The following is a 25,412-nucleotide window of genomic DNA, read 5'->3' as shown; positions in this document are numbered from 1 at the left end:
GTTTAGAGTATTAGGGTGTCATTTCAGTAAATGCTGACAGATTTAGGAAAAGACGATGTCGGAGCAAAGAACAAGAGGTAAATAAATTCAGTGTGCCTGCATGGCATTAACCCTTAGTTACACATTCATTTTTCATGCTTTGCATGTAATTAATATTTTCATTTTCTTTCATCTCCCCCCATATTAATCTTCAGGAAGTTATCAATACTAACATCCATTCTTTTTATACATATATGATGGATGGTTTTTACCAAAAATTACAAATCATGCCAAAAGTCACTACTAGATACGATAAAATGAACAATATTCTAAGTCCCTGAAATGATCAGAAGTGCCTGTTTTAGAGGATTAGCAAAAACAACAATGAAAGGGTTACAACTTTTCTCCTTCTCTGTTCTCTTCCTTACCTCCCTACCTTCTATTATCCAATTGGTAACCCTCTAATATCTTATGGTGAAAAGAAATACGATAAATGGATAACAAAAATGGATTTATAACTCATCTTGAAATGAATTAGGACAAAACATTTTAAGTTAATTTCACATATGTGTGAGGCTTCCTCTCCAGGAACTCGAAAGTTAGGAAAAAACTAAAAACATTTTATCACATTTGAACTTTCAAGTCTAAAAAAGTAGATGAAAGATGTTCAGATGTTCTTTTCTAGGTTATACGTCATGTGCTATTCCATATAAATGCAGATTTTTCATTCTCCTTGTAAAGGCCTTAGAGTTTTGTTGTAGAAATGCCTAGCATAAATTAAACTTTAAATTAAATTTCCTTCCATAGGAAAGTTCTAATACAGTGATGTCACAGTGTTGGCAGATTCATCTTCACTGTGGATTGTGCTTTTAATATTGCACATGCAGTAGGAAGATTTGATGTTACTTTAAATTCCAGAATAATGGTAGGACAGGGCTAGGGTGGTGCAACTTTAATAAACAAAGGCAGCACGGGCAACCCATTACAAGGATAATAGAATTTAAATTCAGCTCACTAAGCTAGAAATTTCTGATCAGTTTTCTATTCTCAGAAATTTGCTTTTTAAAACTCTTTCTAGAAACACCATTCCAACAGTGAGATTTTCAAAGCTAGTTTTGAGATTATGATTGTGGATGGAAAAATTTTATGAAACTCATTAGTGAAGTGATGTTACTTGTACAGATGAAAAACACATCAGCTATAAAGTTCTGTCAAGGTACTATTGACCTAGATGCTAATAATGTGTTAATTTCCATCAGGGAAACAGCAAATTATGGCAATTGGGCAGCAGATAGGATTTAGCTATTTTTCATTAGCACTTGGGCTTTGATAAAGGGGAATAGAAAAGAGCTGCTTGACCTTTCAGCGCTTAAATTATTAAAGAGCAAATAGATTTGAGGTCTGGATGCTTGCAAATCTAATTTGTCTTGTGGAGCAAGGATGAAAAGACATTTTGGGTTTGAAATTGCTCCAGTCAACTTAGTTCTTTCTTTAATATATCTGAAGATGAGTGGATGGTAGCCATTTAAAAAGCAGTATGTCTGGAGTAGAGTGTATAATAGAACCCATGCCAACTGGCTAACATGGAGGCCTGTCCAATGATTGTTTAATTCTTAAATTTTCACCTAATCCTCATAAAACTGCTGCTTGAAACAAATGATTTTTTTCATGTTTGCTTAGATGATATTTATATTACAGAACAAAATTTCGTATCATTAGAGAATGTCAAACATTGTGTTGTTTAAGGCAAACTAGAGCAGTGCCTGACACCTATTAGGCACTCAAAAAATATTTGTTGAAATAATAAATCAGTGAACACACTCACCCATCACACCTATGAGCCAGGTTAGGAGAGAGGAATGGGAAGTGAGAGATGGAGGTGTGGGGGGCACATAGAGACACAGCGTTTGATTCCCTTAGGTTCATTATTTAATTGTGAGTTATCCAGGATAAACTAAAACATAACTAGCATCCTCTTATCATAAAACCTTTTCCTTGGTCATTGCTTTCTCTTTGGCTCTTGAGTATTTGGGAAATGAATACAAAATAAACTTCACATTAAATTTTAATAAGGCAAAGCATCGTTGTGACTATCGGTGTGCTTCCTCCATCCTGGTACATAGAATGTGTAATATACCCCCAAACCAAATAGAAGCAACTTCAGGATTATAGCATGCTTTCAGAAATATGTACTTCACAGCCAAAGTGTCACGAGACACAGCAGTGACTAAACCTTTGCCCTTCTTCTTCAGAAGCTTATAGGACTTTTGAAAATAGTGATCAAAGGACACAAAATGACTATGTGTTCACAGAAAACATGTTTTTGTGTGTTTGGAGCAGAGCAAGAGAACATGAAAATGAGGGAACAGACTATAAGCCCTTGAGAGAGACATTGAGGGTCTGTGTTTTAGGACACAGGGCATCTGAGAGTGACCTAGAGTTCATTGCCTTGAGGAGAACTACATTTAAGTGGCAAACTTGAGTCCAGGCCAGGGTGAAGGAAAAGAGGCAAAGATGTTTGCAGTAGGAGAATCTAGGATCTTGGGACATGGAAAGTCTAGGAGCAGTTGTGCTGCTTTTTTGTCTAGCTGGGTTATAACAGGAGGGAGCTCCTTGCAGGTTAAGAGAGGTGGGAAGATCACAGTGCTCAGAGGACACCAGCCCGGTGCTAAAGTCACTGTGGAGCCCAGGAGAACCTCCTCCCTGAAAGTAATTAATGATTCAGATACAGAATTGAGGAATGATTCTGTACATTCCTTGATTCCTCATTCCAGTGAATGATTCCTCAATCATTCATTGAGGAATGATTCAGATACAGAAGGAATTGAGGTCAAAGCCAATATTATCATCTATAACCCCCTTGATGTGATAAGTGTGAATCTTTACAATACTCAAAAGAAGTTGACTGTGGAAAGTCAGTGGAGACTAGCTTATGTGTTGGTTGTGTCTACAGCAGCAAGTGAAAATTCCCTTCAGGCCAGATGGTTCCCATCAGTGCATTCACTGGACCTATGAATAAGGAATGCCAACACAGCCTGGTCTGATGATTAGGAGAACTGGCTCTGCTGTCAGACCACCTCTGCCACTTCAGTAGAATGCCCTGGTAGAATGGCACTTCACCTCTACACCTCAGTTTTCACATTAGGAAAATGGGAAAAATAAAATCTGTGTGTGTGTTGGGCACCTGGCCTAGCACTTCCAGTATGGAATATCTGCAACATTTTTTTCTTCACACATATCCTTATTTTCCTGCTTTGTCTAGTATATGGATTTCCCAGAAGTTGTTTTTAAGTTGAAGTTTTGAAAATCATGTCATACAGCAAATGAACTGGAAAAACGATTTGAAGGAAGTGATGTTAAAAATTATTATATTGGCCAGGCGCAGTGGTTCATGCCTGTAATCCCAGAACTTTGGGAGGCCGAGGCAGGTGGATCACGATGTCAGGAGATTGAGATCCTGGCTAATACGGTGAAACCCCGTCTCTACTAAAAATACAAAAACAAAATTAGCCGGGTGTGGTGGCGGGCGCCTGTAGTCCCAGCTACTTGGGAGGCTAGGGTGGGAGAATGGCGTGAACCCAGGAGGCGGAGCTTGCAGTGAGCCAAGATCGTGCCACTGCACTCCAGCCTGGGTGACAGAGGGAGACTCCATCTCAAAAAATATATATATATATTTTATTAAATGGAGAATCACTTTGCAAAGAAAATAATTATTCTTATGGTTTCTCTATTTTGTGAGATCAGTCCTTGTAAGTTGAATAAAAATTCTAGATATATGAACTCCATGTTAGAGATTCACTTAATTCTCTCATTTCGTAGGAGAAAATTAAAACTCAAATAAATTAATTGAAATGCATTTAAAACCCCAGCTTTTAGCAGAATTAGGATTAGAGCTCAGACCAGTGCATTGTCTTTACCCCTTCAAAAGTGATTTCAAGAGAGTGGTCACGCTTCTTTAGGACTGTTTGTTTTTAATGGTATTCCAGGTTAGACTTCTTTCCCTGCTGTCAACTGTGGCTGTGCCACAGAACAGGTAGTATTTAGTCTTCCACTTTGACCTTGACCCTTTACCTTACTATTGTATGAATGATCCACTAATGTGGAGCATTTTACATGACTCAATCCGATAGAAAGTATCTGCTGTTTAGGAAATAAGAGTTATACTCCTTTTTTTTAAGTTTACATCACTGGTAAAATTCACTTTATCATTGCCTTATAAACCTGCTGGTTACCTGTCTACTGAGAAATCAGTCTGATATTCTAAAACAATTGATTTTTATTTAGACAGAATTCCCAAGGAAATGGCAGCACACATTTCGTTTCTGTAATAGAAGGTGCTAAGTGGTTGTGCCCACAGAGATAGGTGGTTCTACAAGTGCAGATTCAGAGGTCACATAGACGAGAGTGTAGAGACGAACCTTTCTAGGCATTCCCCCCATGGGTGGGGATGGCAGGCAGCCCTCTTCTGTGCTTTTTCCTTGGCATTAATGGGTTCCTGTACTGGGCAGCTCTTGGTTCCTGGGAATTCTGGTGCCTTTCTGATACTGTGAGAAAAAGATCCCTCTTCCTGCCAGAGGACTTACAATCTAATCTGGAGTCAGTTCAGGGAAGCTGTTGTCAGGCTTTAGTTTTTCTCAGCATGAGAAAGTTTTTTTTCCGACAAAACTGCAAACAACATTCATCACTCTGGCAAATGTATTAAATAAATATCTTAATTTTCTAAAAGTCTATCAGTTCAAGGTTTCTGCCATTCTCCTAAGGTTACTTCAGAATTCAAAGACATTGGAAGAGGATGGGCGGGTACCAGAGACCTACTCCTCAGTAGGGCTGTCATCCTTGCAGGCGTCTTCAAAGATACCCACACCCAGCCCATTCTTATATGAGATTCAAGGGGCCTTGTTCATTAGTTAGTCTTACTGATCACTTGGAACTCCAAGGCTTTGGCTTTTGAAACTATAATCCCTTATCTCTGCTTTTCTTATGGATTTCTTTCCACTGACTGAATATGGTGAGTGCAAAGGAACATAAGAAAACATAGGAAGATAAACCTTAGTTAACATGAATCACTACACATTGTGTTTTGTGATTTGTTAAAACTTTACTTGTGTTGTCATTAAAGAAAATAATGCATTGCTTTTTAAAATAAACTTACAGTTGGTATAATTTAATTGTATTTATCAGTTAAACTGAGTTAATTATCTGTAAAATCATCTTCAGTTACATGTGAGAAAAACATTACTTCTGCTCACATAAACAGTAGAGATTATCATATTAAAAATTTAAAATGATGTTGAATTTTGTTTCTCTCACTAAATAGTGTTGTTTTGGGTGGGAGAGTTCTGAAGAAGAACTGAAGCACCCTCCCTGTCTTTCACTGAGCAAGTGCTGCATGAGAGTCTGTTATCTATCAAGCACTTAGTATGGACTGCGTCCAGTGTGTTCTTTATTTTGCGTGTCCTGTGGGTCCATGCAGTTGGAGGCAGAGTGGATCAGTTCAGTTATCATAAAATATCATTGATGATACTCTTGTTTTTCTAGTGTCTATCAAATAGTTGTTGAGGAAGAACGTCCTCGAAGAACTAAAAAGACGACAGAAATCTTAAAGTGCTACCCAGTGCCAATTCACTTCCAGAATGCTTCTCTGCTGAACTCACAGTACTACTTTGCTGCAGAATTTCCTGCAGACAGCCTCCAAGCTGCGCAGCCTTTTACAATTGGTGATAATAAGACATACAATGGATACTGGAACACTCCCCTTCTCCCCTATAAAAGCTACAGAATTTATTTCCAAGCTGCTAGTAGAGCCAATGGGGTAAGTTGTACAGATAACTGTTTACTTAGGCTATTTGGGGTTGTTAATGTGAACATAGATTAAGTAAAATAGTAATAAAATTGAAGTCATGCTTTTCTGCATTTCTGCTTGTAAACAAATGTGATTTTCTTCTCTTAAAATCATTTTTGTCTAGAGAAATTTATGGAAAGAAACGAATATACGCATCTTTTTTTTTTTTTTTTTGATTGGGGGAGTTTATCATCAACATTATGGGCTTTATTTTCAGTTTTCCTGTTACCAAAAGTTGGCTGGCAATTCTGCTTAGCTTACTATTTTACAGGAAGACAGTATAGCTCCAACACATACATTCAACTCCTTTAAAATTTTGTGAGATTCACAGCATCTGTCTTTTCAGCATAGTCTGTCCCATTAAAGAAATGGGAACTAAGAAGTTCCACAAGAGTTTCTACTTCCTATACTGTGACTAAATTTGGTATCTTTTTTTTTTCCTAAGAGAAAATAGAAAAATGACGGAAACAAAATAAAAAGTGTCATTTCTGAATTTGTTTCCCCTTCCTGTTCAGACCAACCCAGAACTCTGATAAGATTGTAAAGTCTCCTTAGACAGAAGGAAATGTTTCGCAGATACCACAGTGGGTCCCTCCTTCACAGCATAGGTCTAGGTATCGTTGTCAACTTAACTTTTGCCGGTGTAAAGGGGGGAAATCTGAGATGCATCGTACTTCTCCAGTACTGTTTGCTCAGGGGGAAAGTACAGGTCTGGTCCTTTACTTTACCTCCTTACTGAAGGAGGTCCGGGGCCACCAGGCAGAGACATTTTATGTGTAGCTCCTTGCTCGTCACCTGGTCTAGAAATGCCCAGCACTGCCTGCCACTGGAGCCAGAAAATGTATCTGAGTGTGGTTCAAAGAATAATTGCTGTGTGATTAAAGACACGCTCAGAACAGTGAGATCCTTCCTTATCAGTGTTATTTAAATAGAACTACAGATATTTCTATTTGTCTTAAAGAAAACATGAATAATGATTTTTCCCTCTCTTTATTTGACACAGGAAACCAAAATAGACTGTGTCCAAGTGGCCACAAAAGGTAGGTTGAAATTGTGGGATTTTCTTCTAATTAATGTTCCTTAGAAGTTTATTTTAACCTATGTTTCAAAACTTTTTGAACTGGAACTTAATTGAAAATAAAATGTGTGTATTATATATACTATATATATATGTATGCATGAATGCATGTATGTATTAGGATCTGATGGTAATTAACATTGACTGACTGGAACTCATATAGATACTTTTTAAAATAAGAAGCTATACTTCTGTGTTCCAAGCAGTTTTCAATAGTTACCTTTTTCAAATTTTTTCAAATGATTTTAATTTTTATATGATCTCAGTACACGTTTTTTAATCCATAGTGTCATACCTGGTAGTACCACATCTAGTGAATCTTCATATGCAAAGGAATAAAATATCACCCACTTTTTTTAAGCAGTGCTCTAGTTATAATAGCAGTAGAAAGTGGAGTCTGCGTGGGCTTTTTTCACTGGTGGTGCATGTATCTCTGAACCTAGTAACCAGGTTATGTTGCTGTGGAGCGTCTGTTTCCCAAGCCTGGTTAAAACTCTGAGAGAATGTGATAGAGGATAAGCTGCAAAAGTGGGTAGGGTGAGTTACCCTGAGCTCCCACAGCATCTCCTGCAGAAGCAAGTGCAGACGTGTGTTTGTGAACATGAGCTGTCATCTGGTCAACTTGACAGTGTTGTTTTAACCATTGCATACAGAAATGTATAAGAAGTGCTTTGAGAAATTTAAAATGTCATCTTAAAATGAGGCAATATAAATTAACACTCGAAGTTAAATACAATCATTCAGACCATTGGAGTAACCATGAGTACAGTGGGAAGTTCTGTATGATTTAATTTAGAGACGATGGTAAAAACACATCATTGGGTCTGTAGCAGAAGATTTAATCAGGTCATACTTGATGAGTTGTGTCGGATAAAATAACTTTTTGTTGTTGTTTAACTCTCAGGTGAACATAGTTTGAATATACCATGATGTACATGTGCATTTTCAAAATTCTCATTGAATTCTTATTTTGTGAACTTACATGACTCTTTTAGTCAGTGTTAGCTCAACAAATATTTCTTGGTTGCATGTTTTGTGCCAGGCATTGTGTGAGATACTCACCTCATTTGTATCTTGTTTGTCCTCATGGGCTTGTAGTTCTATATCCAAAAATCTATTTATACTAATTTTAAAACACTCAATTTTTATGTCATATTATACCTAAATGACTTTATGTATAGAAATAAATCGATATTTACTGAAATTATAGCTGCTTATGTGTTTCATAAACTGCCATATGCTATCAGCTATTAATTATTACAGGACGATGAAGCCCTCGAACCAGGTATCCATTGACGCTCTTAGTTCTCAAGATTATGGTCCATACTCAACAACAGGAATTTCAAAATACTGCTGTATTACATTTCACTTACCCTTAAGGTCTGAAAAAGTAAATCCTGTTCCAGGGCCCCGGTTTATAATGCTTAATGTTTAACGTCACAGCTGAAAGTTTTGAAATCTCTTTCATGCATGTGTTCTCATTTATTTCTTCATTACTATGAAAAAGGAAACAGGTACTGCTATTCTTATTTTTAAGATGAGGAAAAGGTGAATTTTTGGAGACAAATTGACTCACCAAGGTGACTCAGCTGATAATCTGGGGGTCAAGGCCTGCACTCCTAGCCCCAGTGTTTCTTTCACCATTGCTCATGGCTCGTCACCCAGCAGCACCTCTGGCCAGTGACAGTATTGTGTAGTGTAAGCATCAGACCTCCTGTTGGTGAGGATTGAGTCACTGCCCAATTTACTGTGAAAACAACAAAATATCTGTCATCATGCTCATTTACATAGTTAAATAATTATATAAATAACACACTAGTAAATGTGGAAACCTGACAAGTTTGCTGTTTTCACAATAGATTGAATTAGATAGTGATTTGGATCATTTTCTTCCATCAGCTAGATTTCATCAATATTGTAATTTGTTTTTCAATTCACCAAAGGATGATTAAGCAATCAGATGACCTGATTGACTAAATATTCCCCACTCCTATTTTCTGAGTCATTTGCAAACATTTACACAGCAACAAACTCTATCCAAAGAACCTCTTTTGGGGAAAGAGGGAAACATTTTAATATTTACTGCATAACATTGTCATTTCTGTTTCATAAAATCATAGCACGAGAGGAAACCTTGGAAGATATTCTCCCTCCAGGCAAAACTACACTGTTTTGTGCTATTTTATTAAGTTCTACGTGGACGGATTCAGCAACCCTCCTTTCAGCACAGTGTAATGTTTCACCACCTTTTAGTCAGAAAATGTGTCCTTATTGATACTAGAAATTCTCTTGCAACATGGGAAGCCATTCCATCTTGACTACATAGTCAAAACAGAGAAATAGGAAGATCTAATAACTGTTGATACCACAGAGTAAAGATGTTTAAAATGTAAAAGAGTTCAAACATCCTGAGTGTGTGTTGCCACATACTGCTCACAGTGCCATGGCTTAATTGAGTTTTCAGATACAGAATTGCTTTCCTAAGCAACATTTTGAATGTACAAAGATTTCAATGTTCTCCTGAAACAACTGTTGACAAGTATCTTTATAGAGAAAGTATGGAGGTGGATTTGTTTTCACTAAGAGCTAGCTTATAATTTAAAGTAAGGGTATCTCTCTTAAAAATATATTTCATACTATTTATAAATTTAATGCAGTGATTATTTTAATCATATTCCAAAGACATATTTTGACACTCATCATCTTAAATATAAACTTCATAAAAGTTAGACAGGAAAAAACCTAAGCTGTATTATTATATATCTCCATATGTGTGGGAGATTGCCTATATTTTTATGCATCCTCTTCGTTTATGCACCTAGATGAATTTCCTGTAGGTACATGTTAACTATAGGCAAACTCATCACAGAATATTCTCTCTTGAGTTAAAAGATAAAGACACCATACCAGGGTATACATGATGTTTATGTGTTACCTGCCCAATTCAAGGGATTGTTTTTAATTGTATAGTGGAGTGAATAGAGTAGCTTTTAAATATTTCTTAAAATCTATGAAATTGTATTTTTCATTAACATTCACATTTTTGTAGTTCAATTTTTTTAGACCATTTGGTCCAACGGTGTTTTAGTGATTAGTGTATGTGTTTTCTTTAGCTTTTATATTCACCATGGTGGTCTCATGGTAACTAGTAGGGTGGAAACTCTTTGCAGCTAGTTTTAGAAGGCTTCATTGATGATCAATTCTAAACTTGTAGGGTACACTAAAAAATCCAAATGTGTTATTAGTAAGTTAATTTCTTATATTGAATGAGGTCTATTCATTCTAATTGATGTAACAATCAGTTTAAAGTATGCACATTATATTAATCTTCCATAAAATAAGATTTTTTCATAATATGATAGCACCGCATGTTTGTCCTTGGCAGTATAGCCATTTGGGAGCTTTCCTGTTGTTCATTTAAAAATTATTTGAGTGCTTCCTTGATTTATAAAAGTGCTTTGGGGTTTTTTTGGGTTTTGATATATGAGAAGCAGTCATATATGTTAATTTGATCCTCTCCTTGCTGTTATGTGACTTTTGTCTAGCTCAAGCTTGTACAACCCATGGCCCGGGGGCCACATGCAGCCCAGGATGGCTTTGAATGCTTCCCAGCACAAATTTTTAAGCTTTCTTAAATCATTATGAGGTTTGGCTGGGCATGGTGGCTCACGCCTGTAATCCCAGCACTTTGGGAGGCTGAAACAAGACGATCACCTGAGGTCAGGAGTTCGAGACCAGCCTGGCCAACATGACGAAACCCCGTCTCTACTAAAAATATAAAAATTACCCGGGTGCAGTGGCGGGTGCCTTTAATCCCAGCTACTTTTGAGGCTGAGGCTGGAGAATCACTTGACCCCGGGAGGCAGAGGTTGCAGTGAGCTGAGATTGCCCCATTGCATTCCAGACTGGATGACAGAGTGACATTCCATCTCCATATATATATATATATATATATATGTGTATATATATACGTATATTATATATATACGTATATATATATACGTATATATATATACGTATATTATATATATACGTATATTATATATATACGTATATTATATATATATACGTATATTATATATATACGTATATTATATATCTATATATACGTATATATATGTATATATATACACACACATATATATATATGAGATTTATGCATGGGCTTTTTTTTTTTAAGCTCATCAGCTGTTGTTAGTGTTAGTGTATTTTACATGTGGCCCAAGACACTTCTTCTTCCAGTGTGGCCCAGGGAAGTCAAAAGATTGGACACCCCTGGTCTGGCTAGAAGTCAAAACAAAAACTTCACGTAAACACATGCTAAATTACTTTCCAAAACTATTAGAAAAATCAGACTGTAAGCCTTAAACAAAAAGAAAACAAAGCATTTTTTCAATGTTATATTTTAAGGGACTTTTTCATGAAAAAATTATTCATTTTACTGTTTTTGTAAGTTTAGCATTTTATTTAAGTTAAATTTGTAGTGGAATGTGAATATGGCTTATTGGAAGACCTTGAGTAAACTTTGAAGGATTTCCATTGTCCTGATATAATTTCTAGATTCAGAAATTTGAATGTTTCTTTTTTTAATCACCAAGCTTTTTGAGAAGTTTCTACAGACTGTTTTTCTGTTCACTGTTTTGTTCAACGAAATACCATCCTTTGTAGGCCGTAATGGTACAGAATGAAAGAGCGCTGATAAAAGAACTGAAAAGAATGTCTGTTGAGATGTAAAGCTAATTAAGATTCTGTTTAATTTCTCATATTCTCTACATGAGAAAATGAATTATATAGCAAGACCACTCATATATGCTAATCTGCTGTTATTTAGGCTTTGGATTTTGAAATAGGAACATTAACATTCCATCATTCAGCATTTTATAGAGAAAATGTACTTTTTTCATGATCTGAAATAGTCTTTATAATGTGTACATCATGAGTATATTAAGGCCCCCTGAGAAGTTCCTAAAGAAAAGAATCCTGAAAAACCCTGTGCTTTCCAAATTTATTTGATCCAAATTCATTTTTTAAGGAACAGTCGAGTCATGCAAAATGCAGTTAGGTAAATGCTGGCTCAACAAGTTCCAGAAGATCCCACTGCACGTAACTGAAATGACCATTTAGAAGTCTGATCCACAGGGACCTTACATTTATCAGCACCAGATACTGTCTTCAAAGTGTAGGATTGGAATTTCTGTCTTTATTCCAATTCTATACTTTGAAGACAATATCTGGAGCTGATAAATCCTTTATCTTTTTTCATTATAAAAGAGAATATCACCAAACTTAGTGATAATTCTCTTCTATAATGCATCTTTATTGATATTTTAAGTTAGAGGTCAGCAAACTTTTTATGTTAAGGGCCAGATAATAAATATTTGAGGCCTTGTGGGTCATATGGTCTCTGTCACAACTATGCAGGTCTGCTCTTGCTGGGCAAGAGCAGCCATAGGCGATACATAAACAGTTAAGCATGTGTTCCAATAAAACTTTATTTGCAAAAGCAGGTGGTGGGCCTGCTGGCCCATTTGAAGATAACGTATAGCATAATCAAATTTTTTCCTCATAACTAAAAATAATAGTTACAAATAAGCACTTTACAAAGCAGAACATAGAGATCATATAAAAATCCTTCCTGATATTTATAATATACTTTTTACATGGTAGACTTAGCTTCTGATTATAGTTTGAGTTCCTTTTTATTTGTGAATACCTGGCTGACTGACATAGCTATTTTCAAGTAACTTTTTGTTCATATTGTTTACCTTTTTGGATATTAGGTGTTCTGTTTCTCTTTTTCTTTTTCCTTCTTTGTTTGTTGTTTTTTTTTGTTTTGTTTTGTTTTTTTTTTTCTTGAGACAGTGTCTTCCTCTGTTGCTCAGGCTGGAGTGCAGTGGTGCAATCTCGGCTCACTATCGCAACCTCTGCCTCCTGTGTTCAAGCAATCCTCCTGCCTCAGCCTCCCAAATAGCTGGGACTACAGGTGCAAGCTACCACGCCAGACTGATTTTTGTAACTTTTTTAGAGATGGGGTTTCACCATGTTATTCATTTGATCTTAAACTCCTGAGCTCAAGCGATCCACCCACCTCAGCCTCCCAAAGTGCTGGGATTACTGGTGTGAACCCCGGCACCTGGCCTGCTCTGTTTTTCTATAAAACAATTTCATTTTTCTCAAAAGGAGAACAAGTCAGACTCTCCTACAGATAATGCGGAACTGCATAGGAGTATTGGTTGGAGCAACAGTAGTCTATGACCAAACAAAAATGTTATGTGTATAAAACTTGGAATTGGTACCAACTTTGTAACAATCTTAGAAATAACATTTTACTGTGTACAGCTTATTATAATAGTATTCAAAATTGCATAATACGTCATATTAAGAAAATTATCTTTGTAATGCGTTAATGCACTGGGAGCTGCCTGTTCTCTGACCAAACTGTTAGTTTGTTAGTCTCATTTAACAAAACTAGAATATGTTCATTAATAATGTGTGAAAGACTGTTACACCATTTTTAACTCAGTTGCTGCAGTTGTCTAGTTGTAAGCAGCACTTGCTTGCATGATGCAGAGGGATATTTCAAAATATTATGCAGCAGCAGTTTTGGGTTTAATTGTCTGCAGATGGTAGATGATCTATTTTCCTTACTCACTGCCACATTTCTAATAGTACCCAGGCTGTTCCATGTAAATTAGTAATCTTTCATGTAAGCCTGTCCTTAATTTTCCAATATTTTTTTGCATCATTTTCCAGCTGTATCATGTTAGAACTGATGTTTTAATTTTCTGTTTTTTTTAAATATCTGTGTGTCATTAATGTTAACCACTTAAACACAACTGCTGAGCTGTGCAGGCAAACTAAGAAGCCAGCCTGGTCTGCTTCAAGACTCTTGATCATTTCTTTGTTCACATGTTAACCATGATAACTATAGCAAAGGCAATTCGTAGTTTCTATTATTTTCCAACCAATACTTGGAGATGCATTTTTTATTCTCTTAAAGTGAAAAAATAAAGTTCCTGAATGGAAAGCTGCATGAAATTTAGATATCAGAGAAATTTTTCTACATAAAAACGTTTTTAGTGAAAGAGTGTAATATTCTTCTTTACAAAGGGGATTTAGTAAGAAGAGAAAAAATTGTGATTTCAACAATAGAATGTTAAAAACCTAATACGTTCTAAAAGCCTAAAGTTTGGATCACCAGAATTAACAATGAATCTTTCAGCGCCACACTCAATTTCAATTGGAAACACTGCTCAGTCTTGACCTTTATTTAGGATGAATGTTTTTGGTTTTGTTTTCCTTTTTTTCTTCTTCAGTTGATCTATCCAAGATCTCAGCCAAAGCTTCCAACTGTGTCATAGTTAGAAATCCAACTGACTGACTAGAGCTTATTTAAGGGAAAAGAATTCAGAATATTCAGCACCTTGCTATGTTTTTTTTTTTTTCTTTTTTCCTTTTCTTTTTGTTGTTGTTAGAACAAAGTTGAGACAATTTGATATACTGATGGGGATTCTTCTTGCTAGCCTAGCTTCAGTCTGGCTTTTTTTTCCCTCATGCATGCTGACCTGGAAATCCTCCTTTGCCTTAGCTGCGATAATCGTGACTCAGCTTACAACACCTTACATTCGCATCGCCCCCGCTGCAGGCGACGGCCAACTAACAGGTCAGATGTTCAAGTATAGACGAGTCATCTTGCCCATTTCCCACTCATTTTTCTCAGCTCTGTTTCTGCTCTACATTTCCTCCTTTGCTTAAGGCCTGTTTACAATGTTTCAGACCCTTGGTACAGACCTTTGCTCGTATTAAATTAAGTGACATGCTTGGCCTCTTCTGTGTGCACATTTATATCCATGCATTAAGTACAACTCCACTGCATGTTTTCATTGTGTGTTTGGTCTGTTGGTATGTTTCTTTCTAGACTAATGTTATATAGAAATGAAATTTGCTGGACTTGAAATAGCAATAACATCAAACAGGGTTTCCAACAAAATACATAAAGATATATTCCTAGTTTTCCAAATTAGTTATATGGTATTGAGATTTAAGGGTGCAAGAGGTTTATTTTTTACCTTGCCTGGCCTAGTTTGCACATACATTTAGCTATACACAATCTTGGCTGCCAGTAGTATTAAACGAAGCCCCCCAAAGGTGTTTAGGGTGACAATGTTCTAACAGCTTTGTGTGTACATACAATAGTTGCAGAGCTGAATGCATTCCTTATAGATCCTTGTTTCGAAGCATAGTGTTTATATAAATCATGCAGTGGCATATCTGCAAGTCAAATGCTTTGAATAATTTAGGAAAGTTTAGAAAAATTGAATGGCTTAGAGTCATGGAGTTGAACTGTGCTTCCTTATACCAAGAGAAGTGAGCTTGTTCACTCTTCCCTCTAAAGCCTTATAGACATCTCTATACATTCATGTACGAAGAGTCCAGTAAATTACTTCAGATTGAAGGTGAGTAGTTAGTGAACTCCAAAAGACAAACTTTTTTGCTCCAACAAAGGCAAGTCATTGTCAAGATTTCTAACATAATTACATGGGCAGGACTCAAAATTCTGGTTTCAGAAGCACCTGCTTACAGTCTAGGCCTGATGAAAGCCAAGTAAGAAGCAGAAACTACTTTCTGTATGATTTTCACTCCAGCAATTGTTTTTTGTGTGTGAATCTAGGCAATATCCCCTAACATTTAAGAAAATGGTAAAGCTTAACTCATGGTAATAAATTACAAATGTTTACATTGTTCTGTGAACTTATTATTTTGGACAATAAAGAAAACTGAGCCTCAGGAAAATCATAGACTGATGTTATAAGGTAAAGAAATGTAAAATAATTCTATTTCCTTCTTCACTGGAATTCTGTACATATTTTTAGTTCTCTATTTCAGGGCCGAAAAGTTATCAATTTATTGACAGTTCTGTTACCCTTGCCTTCAAGTTTCTTTTAAGAGTATTTCTTTTCCTGATTGAAGTTCTACTTGTTACAGACCCTTCCTTCTCCTGAACTTCTGAAGTGTTCTTCCCACAAGTAAAAGTATTTGAGGGACAGTGCCTTTCTTAATAAGTCCTCCCCTCTAAAACCTTGACCTTTCAGGACTGGCCTGTGGCACTCTGTGTAGGGTTAGGAGTCCATCTTGAAGGTTATTGGGATCCTTCAGCAACTCTGACCACCCATTATGTCTAAGCCGGCACCAGATTCATCAGTACATTGTTAAAAATGGGTTGTTCCCACCTTCATAAAACAAATACTTATGAAATATAATTCAATAGTCCTTTTACCAAGCTTTACCTATAATCCACTAACTTCAAATGAAGCATGCTGTTTACTAGGAATGAAGTAAGTGAAGCTTCTGAATATAGTTTTCACTCTAAAACTTGTCTGATTGAGAAGATACTTCATAAAGCAGCCCTCATCGTAAGGCATTTAGATACAGTGAGTGTGATTATTTTGGAGCCAGTCTGAAGGACACACACACAACTGCAGTGTGTGGCTGCTATTCCTCATAAGGGCTACAGGTGATCTACCTCATTTACTTTGGTTTATTAGGGATTAAAATGATAGTGTGTCAGAATAAGCCTCAAAAACCAGTAAAAAACTACCTTGTTCTTTCTTCAGTATTTACTGCTGGTTTTAATGATGGTTCGTCTTACCCAGATAAATTCACACTCAAATAATATTTCTTTTGCATTTTCCATTTGCATCACCCATCAACTTCGATAGCAGTAACACTGTCTTTTTTAAGGGATTTATTCATGAGTCATACTGCAAGCCTGAGACTTAATTCATTCAGTCATTTATTTGACATTTATTGAGCGCCTTATGTGTGCCAGGTATGAATCGACCAACTCTTTTCAGGAGTTTTACTTTGTATGGTTGCCTAGACACCTTGGCATCAAGTACATTTGCATTAGTAACCGCAAAACCTACATAAGTGCATACTCAGATGAGTGAAAAATTAGTATCATACTTGTCATTTAGCAAAGCTAAGAAAAGACAGCAGTTTTATAACTGATGGGAACCAAAGGACCTGTATTTCAAACCATTTCTCACTGTGGTAAACAGCCTAGGAAGTGGTCAGTGGGACAGCTCTGAACATTTTCCATCTGTGACCCATTCAACCGTTGTGTTTAATAGATCAATCCTGTCCCTTCCAGAAGCCAATAGAAGATACAAGAGGTATACATTCTGAAGTCTTCCGCTCTTTTTTGTTCGTTTTGTTCTAACTGTGCTGACATCTTGCCCCTAAAAATTCTATTTGATGCTGTACTTGCACTGGGAAGCTTTTGTGAGATGATGAGTCCTTTGCCTTGCTGTCCCTGTTGTACTGGTATGTGGTGCTTGCTGGTTAGGTTTCCCTTGGTGTAGGTAGGCCCTCCCCCACTTGTCTACCACCAATGAAAACAAGAACCTTGGTGATCTGACCCCAGCACCTAGGACTGTGCCAGGCATGATAGCCACTCAGGAGGCTGAGGCAGGAGAATTGCTTGAACCCGGGAGGCAGAGGTTACAGTGAGCTGAGATCAAGCTACTGTACTCCAGCCTGGGTGACAGAGTGAGACTCTGTCTCAAAAAAAAAAAGTGCTCATAAATATTTCTTGACTGAGTTATTTGAATGGCCCAGATGTCAGGAGGGTTCCAAAGAAGGAATTTGTGGAATGCTAGGACATTTCATGAGCAGTCCTGCCATTGCACTAGGGAGTGTTGCTTAAACTTCTTGACCCCAATCAATGATAATAAACACATAACTACCCAGTACTGTGTATACACATATACATACATGTAAATTTAACTGTGATGAAAACTTTTAGAACCGTACTTCCAACACTACTCACTGCAAACATAAGATATACCCTGATTTTCGTATTCTGTTCTACATTATTCTTTTTCATTTTTTTAAAAAAAATTCTGGTTGCTACCTTCTAAATTGATTTCATTTCCCATTAATGAGTTGTCATCCACAATTTTTAAAAAAATGCTTTGCTAAGTTACTAACTAGATTTAGGAGATAGTAAAGGAGAGTGGAATGTCTGATTGGAATGAAGGTTCTGTCTACCTCAGAAATCCTACTCTAAAGAGTACACACAGAGAAAGTTCTAGAAATTGGAAATGCCCCTACTAGTCTCTTTCTTCCTTTTATCTTGTGATTCACTGTTCATAATACAGAAATGATTTGGGAAGAAAGTAGAAAGCTATACATGCTAGGAATTTCTCTTTAAAAACTTTTTATTTTTCACATACCTCTAGGCTTTTTAAATTAAGATATCTTTGTTTATGATTTAATAACCCAGCCAACCCTGACACGCTGTGGAGAATGCTATATATATATATATATATTTTTTTTTTTTTTAATCAGTAGACCTTTCCATTGCAAATAAAACAAACCCTAGGTGTTTCAACTCACAAAAGCATGAAACAGCATTGTCTGTCTGTCTTGTTCCCAGTGTAGCCCGCAGGCACCCAGGAAGTGTTTCAAATTGTTTGCTGAATGACTGAATGAATAACAGTTGATGACCTTTCTTACTAACTTTATTCCTAGGTATTGTATAGCTTTCATTTATTATTGTGAGTAAATTTTGATTGAGGGAAGGAATATTTTGAAATTGGTTTATTTTGTCTTGACTGATTTTATGTTACTTTATGCAAGATTGCAAAATATGTCTCTTTTTAATATATATATATAAATTTAATAAGCTTTTCCATTGCAAATAAAACAAACCAATGGTTTTTCAACCCACTTACAAAAGCATAATTCGATCACCCATTTCTTTTGGCAAGAGCCATAAAAAAGGTGGAATGTTAATTGATTTTCTAAGAGAATGACCCAGCCACTCCCACCAACATTATCTGTTTTCCTCTTACTCTGCTGACTGACTGTCCATTTCTCTACTTCCCACCTGTCAGATCCCATCTCACATCCTAAGTCCTCTTTATCTTCAGTAAACCATGGCAGAGCTAAGATGCAGGTAGATAATGTCTGTCCTTCTGGGGACCCAAAGTTCTCTATTTGTAAGATGAAGATATAACTGATTGGGTCTTAGCCACACTGAGTAGCAAGGAGGACAGTATATGGCTTGAAGATGGTGGGATTGTTTACTGAACATTAGCTTAGTTAGTAGCAGTAACAGCAGGTACAAAGGTCCGGTGGTACGATGAATCATGGTCAGATATGAAGAATTGCAGAAAGGTCATCATGGCTGGAGAGCAGAGAGCAAAAAGGATGTGTGGGGTGAGTAGTAAGGTTATACAGGCAGAACAAGGCCAACTGTTACCCTGTACCTTACATTAAGGACTTCGGTCTTGATCCCAGGAGCAGTGGGAAGCAATTGAAGTGTTTTAGGAGGGACAGAAAGGATCAGTTTTGCACTGTGTACTCCAGCCACACTAAAAACATTGGAGAAGAGATGAAAAAGGCCAAAAGACCAAAAGTAAAACTATAAGAAATGGAAGACTGTCCAACACACTGGATAAAAAAGAACAGAGTAAGTAGATGGGAATAGAAGAGGTAAAAGCCAGGAATTAATACAGTAATTACTGGTCATGGGGAATGGATCAGCTGTAGCCAGCATGGAAGAGCACATGCTAGGGAACTAAAGGGACAGGATCAGCCATATCAAAGGAATGTTTAGAATCCCTTCCAGGGGCCATATTTTATATATCTTTAAACTTTCCTCAGCCTGCCACTCAGTGCTTGGCACATGAACGGCACTCAGAGTCCAGCTGTATTTTTTTTGATGGGATGAAGTTATTTGTAAAAGATAAAATTCCCTTGAAGGGTGAACTAATTTTCACACTGCTTTAAAAAAAAAAAACATCCTTGCCACAGTGGCACTTCCTCCTGTGACTGCAGTCAGGGTAAATGGGGTTTCAGGAGGGGCAACTGGACCAAGAGCTACATAGACCCCCTCCAGTTAGCCTCCCTTCAGACAGTGCATACAGTTTAGCTCTAACAGAAACCAAAGTTGCAGCTTTCTGTCCCTGAAATATGTAGCTTTAGGGAGCTGTCCTGTGAGCACTATCCTCTACTACTAGAGAAGCAATCATTCATTCATTCATTCATTCACTCATTCATTGTTTCCATCAATGAGCTTTCACCCCCTAGGAGAGCTGGCCCTACCATGAGCTCTACATAAGAGAGGAGGAACGTTCATGGAAGTGTAGGGTAGGCTCTTTGCTCTGCAGGAACTTATATTTAGTGCCTTTGTTAAGACCAACATAAACAGTTCAATAAATGCTCCACTTCCATAAGCTTACCAACATCTTGAACTATTTGTAATAGTGGTAAGTGGGTAATGAACTAAGTTAACATATACCCAGTTGCGCTTGAAAACGTACTATCTATATGATACCGGAGTCATTTACAGTGTCAGAAGCTTCAATTTAACCTTTTGAGAGAATTTTGGATAAAAATTAAGGGAAGAAAATGCCTCCTTTAGATTTCTTTATAAATAAAAAATGGCTAAACTTTTCATTTAAGCAGATATCCAACTGATTGAAAGTAGTGGCTAACTTAAAACTACCATTTTCCAACTAACTAGGTATCTTACTTTTTGTCAAATGCAGTATTCTTTAAATATAGATGATTAACAATTCACATACACTGTTGTGCGCATTTCATATTAAATGGCAGAGGGGGATATCAGTGCTATGTGTTTCGGCTACGGAAGTTAATATAGAGGGTTGGCGTGAGGAGAATTTGAGATTTTTGAGATTTTCAGCATCTCTTTCAAGGGCTGCTTGAGGATTCTGAAATTTCCTTTCTGGCTAGAAAGAATGTAAAATGAGGGAAAAATTTTATTCTTTCTGCAATACCAGCTGACTGCATTTTAATGGGCTATAGTGTCACTGTTGATTTATTGCCCTTTTTGTTCTTTTATGTGTTATATTTGTCATTTTGCTGTGGCAGTTTCATCTATAAAACAGTACAGTTACAAGAAAATGGTGAGAAGATACAGGCATGCCATGGGGAATGCTGTTCCTTTTTTCTTGTCATTTTTTGGAATGGAATACTGAGTCAAATGTCAAGTATTTGATTTCAGAAACAATATATTTTAAAATCTGTATATTGCACTGAAATAGTATTATTTTCCATTTGTATTATGTAAACTTAAGAATCTATATAAAAGATTTTCAATGTATAAAAACAATTTAATTTTTGATACCATTTTGTGGTTTTCTTTTCTATCAGCAGTGTGGTAAAGGAAACCAAAACAATATTTTATACTGTCTTTTGTTTGCTTAAGGCATAGAGCTTTCTGGCTTGAATGGCATATATTGAAATTTTTTATTTTAGGAAACCTACCTTTTAATTTTGATGTTAATTTGGTGTATTATGCATATCCAAAAAGAATACTGAAAAGAAAGTTTTGAGCTCAAAATTAGCCAAGAGTTTGGTAAAAGATACAAAATACTGTGAAAAAGAAAGTACTTTCAGTTTAAAAAACACTTGAAGATTTTTGCATGAAAGATTTTATATTGATAGTGAAATTGTTCTTGCCTTTTTGATAAGGAAATATATTATTTCAATTTTTAAGTAAAATTAAACCAGTTCATTCTTGATGTTAATAAAAATGAGAAAGGCTGAATGTTTTTTAAGTATTTATCAAAGCTGAATGACAATATCTGCATCACTAGTTCTTTCTCTTTGCTCCGGTGACTAGCATGGAACTAGACACATAGTTGCTGTTCCCTGGCTATACTGTTGATAGATACCAATTGTGATATTTTGATTTTCATCCATTTATTTATTTTAGGAAATTATTACTACAATTTAAAATATAAGGAATCAAAATTCAGTCTAACAGTTTTAAGTCTAAAGATCCCAGTGATGTCCCTTAGCATCCGTAGGCAAACGGCTGTGTTGTACTGCTGTGTGATTAACGTTGTGGTTGACTTTGGATTTAGGCTCTCTTGAACATAAACCCTTTTAGATTACTATTTTTATAAAATACCTAGTATTTGTGAGAGTTCTTTGAAAATATTTATGGTTGTGTTCCAATATATTAGATCCATTCAGAATGGAAAGGAAGTCAGAATTTCCTTCATCATCATAAGACAGCAGGATATAGAGGAGGCAACAGATCAAGAAAATATCAAGAATTAATTTAGAATACATGATACCCCTTTTTGAAGAAAGGATTCTTGTTTTAAATACTTTCACCAACCTTGTCAAAAAATCAAGGGAGAAGTCAGGCTGGCGAATGAAAAGAGAAAAAGCACAGTCCTTAGAGGAGATGCACCTCATTTGCCCTTTCAGCAATATCAGTGTGAAACGTGTTCTTCCATGTCTCCAATGGGCTGAGAGTGAGGCCTAAAGTCTTTTAAAAATTGTCTTGTAAGATTCTATCATGTTAAAAATATCACCTGCCTCCCCATTCTGCAACATGCACATACTACTTTTCTACTTTTAGAATTGCTGCTGTTGTTTTTAATGTGAAAGGATCTTGGATTTGGCTTTCATTTCTGATTATTTCTCAAGTCATGGCTTTTCCAGCTTAGCTACCCTATATTCTTGAAATAACCTCTCTCTGTCTGGGGAGGTTGTCCTTAGGAAAAGGGGAGGAGAGGTCACTCTCCATGGTGGAACTGTTGAGTGAGAGCCGTTGTCCAGCTGCTGTCCCATCTCAAATGCTTGTTGGCTGGAAAGCCCAGGCTCCATGAAACCGCAAGGCCAAGCATGGTGCATCTTCTGGGAGCACCACTTTCCTTGATGATAAATAATGCAAGAACTTTTTTGTCAAAAATTGATGTATTGTGGAATGAAATGCAACATTTGCATGCTTTATTAGAAAGATCAAGTCTTAAAAGAAAGATCGAAAGTCTTAATAAAAATGTCAAGCTTGCAGTGGGCCACCTAGGATAAAGCTGAGCTTCCTGCTGGAATTTGTTCTCTCTCCTTCCCTTAATGGTACAGATGATAGGAAAGTGTACCTCGGGGTAGACTCCATATCATTTTCAAACCCACATGGCCCACTTCATTGGCAGTTTTCTAATATGTTAGGTAGGAATCTGGACTTAACAGTTCCCTAACTGTGATTTTAAAAGGGAAATTCACACAGGAACTCTGGAACCCAATGCACACAGTTTAGAAAGCATGTACACAGCAAGTAGTGGGTTCAAGTCCAGGCTTCTTGGGGAAATCTCTTGATCTCTCAACATCTCAGCTTCCGTATCTGTAAAACAGGGAGAATACTATTTCTTTACCTCATAGTCAGTGGTGAGACGTCGAGTGCAAAAATGCACGTAGAGTAGAGCACAAACCTGGCTCCAAGGGAAGGCAGTGGAAATAGCAGTTGCTGGTGCTTCTCATGTGGCTTTGTTGTTGTTACTCTAATATAGGTTTGTTTTATGGCCCATGAGGCTTTCAAGATGACTCAGTAATTAATCCAGGCCACTGCCAGTCCCAAGTTGACACTGCAGCTCTTCAGAGACATTCAAAATTGAACTTCTGGGAAAATGAATGGATTTCTTGATAGTATGTAGGGTATTATTTACATGAACACCATGTGGATGCTGTGGTCTCCAGGAGCACCGAAGCAAGAGAGGGACATTATTATTCTATCACATGTGAAGACCTGTGATGAGTCTCCCACTGATGATATTTTCCATTTACCTGTCTTTGGGATAAAAGCAGCATCAGCATGACCCAGGCTGTTACCTTGCTGTTTGCAATGATAACCAATGCTGGTGTTGGTGATGCTGATGAATAAAGTTACTGCATTTTCAAATACAGCTATTTTATTTCAAGCAGTAATAGTCCAAAACAGAGCATAACCTATTTTATACTTCCCTGCCACCCAGCACACTGAATAGAACACCAGGCTCCCTTTCTTGGCCATTTGAGGTTCCTTTGTCCCTCAGTGTCCTTAGTTTAAATGAGGATGCCTTTCTTTGTGTTTAGCCTTCAACAGCATCAGTTCTCAAGAGAGCATGAGGGGATGCACTTTAATAGAACTCTATTATATGGATTATAGATATCTTATGTAATAACCTTTCCAGACACTAGGTATGAAAGTAGACAAATATAAAGCTATTTGTAAGGGAATGAGAAGTCTTACTTAGAAGTAGGTCTTAGCCACGAATTTTCTTCAACATGCTGTTTTTCTATTTAGAGGAATAAATAACTATCTCTGAGAAACAATGTTTGAAAATAAACTTGGCACCTGCCTAGGAGTTAATAAATGGCATCTGCTTAGCATATCGATCAGTATCTCTGATGAGCTTTTCCATTTACTCTAGTAAATATCCAAGCAATGCATCACTTGAGCAGTGTAATTGATGTTCAGTTTAATATGTGTAATTTACTTATTGGTGTTGCTAATGATGCAGTTATTAATTATGGCTTATTATTAATTATAACATAGTTTATTCAAGTTGGAGCTCTTGGTCAAAACACATACTGGCATACCAATTTTTGTCTGAGATTTTGTGTAGGTATTGTCCTTACGGTGATTTAATTTGGTATTTTTTACTCAGAATTTTATGTAATACCTCTTCACAGTAAACATGATAAACAAAAGTCTTTGTGATTGTAGTACCAATTCAGTGGGTTCTCCTTATATGTCTTTGAATAATTTCTTTAGATATTGGTATATGTTTATGTACAAATGCACACACGTGCACATAGGTAAAGACCACATCAAAGTGAGTTGCATGTGTCTTTTAGCCAGTTTAGGGACTTAATAAAGGGAATTATTTGTATTTCTGCCTTACTTCTATGAGTAATGAAGTCCAAAAATGCTCCCATGGTAGGATCATAGGACTACAGTAGCCATTTTGTTAAATAAAATTACTTTTAATAGTTTGAATCCTACTAGCATTATCTTATTAGACACCTCTCTGTTTTTTACTTTCTAAAGAGCCCCAGACCATTGTAATTAATATACAGCAGAAATTTTGGCTAGTTTAAAGACTTCTAAAACAAACTCCATATACAATCATGACAAATTACCTATATCTATTTAATCATTATAAGTATTGAGTTTATAGCACTTTATTCTTGACAGGTACTCAATTTGTGTCTCTCTGTTATGTACCTAGTTAACGTTCTAGTCATTGATGGATATATATTTCACAGCATTGAGTGCTGAAGATATAACGTTTTGCCACTGGTATTTATTTCCGTGTTCTTGCTTTCTGTTAGTCTCTTTTTATCATTGATGAAAGTTTGGCCAGCAAATTTTCTGGTAAGGATTTTGTCTTAGTCTGTTTTCTGCAGCTGTAACAGAATACCACAAATCAGGTCATTTATAAACAATAAAAGTTTATTTGACTCATGGTTCTGGAGGCTGGGCAATCCAAGAGCATTGTGCTGGTATCTGGTAGGGTCATCTCATGACAGAAGGCAGAAGCAAGCAAGAGAGACAGAGAGGAGAAATCAGACCAAACTCATCATTTTATCAGAAACCCACTTCCACAATAATGACATTAATCCATTCATGAGAACTCTGACCTCATGACTTAATCATCTCTTAAGGGCTCCACCTCTTAATATTGACTGTTAAAATGGCAACAAAAT

General features: G+C 36.5%; 1 protein-coding gene across 20 annotated transcripts in view; it reads left to right on the top strand.

The window, feature by feature from the left end:
• The window catches only part of PTPRM (protein tyrosine phosphatase receptor type M), an 840,386-nt gene that overhangs the window by 542,721 nt on the left and 272,253 nt on the right, over positions 1–25,412 (top strand). For 11 of the 20 annotated variants that reach the window (XM_054460383.2, XM_063653925.1, XM_063653924.1 and 8 more), the window contains 2 exons: positions 5,518–5,791; positions 6,825–6,861. In XM_054460383.2, the coding sequence (XP_054316358.1) occupies positions 5,518–5,791; positions 6,825–6,861 (311 nt within the window). Of the gene's footprint in view, positions 1–5,517; positions 5,792–6,824; positions 6,862–14,487; positions 14,563–25,412 lie in introns of all 20 variants that reach the window. The other 9 variants (XM_054460379.2, XM_063653922.1, XM_054460380.2 and 6 more) reach the window with 1 other exon arrangement.

Source organism: Pongo pygmaeus, chromosome 17 (genome assembly GCF_028885625.2).
Source record: "Pongo pygmaeus isolate AG05252 chromosome 17, NHGRI_mPonPyg2-v2.0_pri, whole genome shotgun sequence".
NCBI classification, from domain to species: Eukaryota; Metazoa; Chordata; class Mammalia; order Primates; family Hominidae; genus Pongo; species Pongo pygmaeus.
The sequence above is the reverse complement of the archived record's forward strand: the minus strand, read 5'-3'. Positions and strand labels throughout refer to the sequence as shown.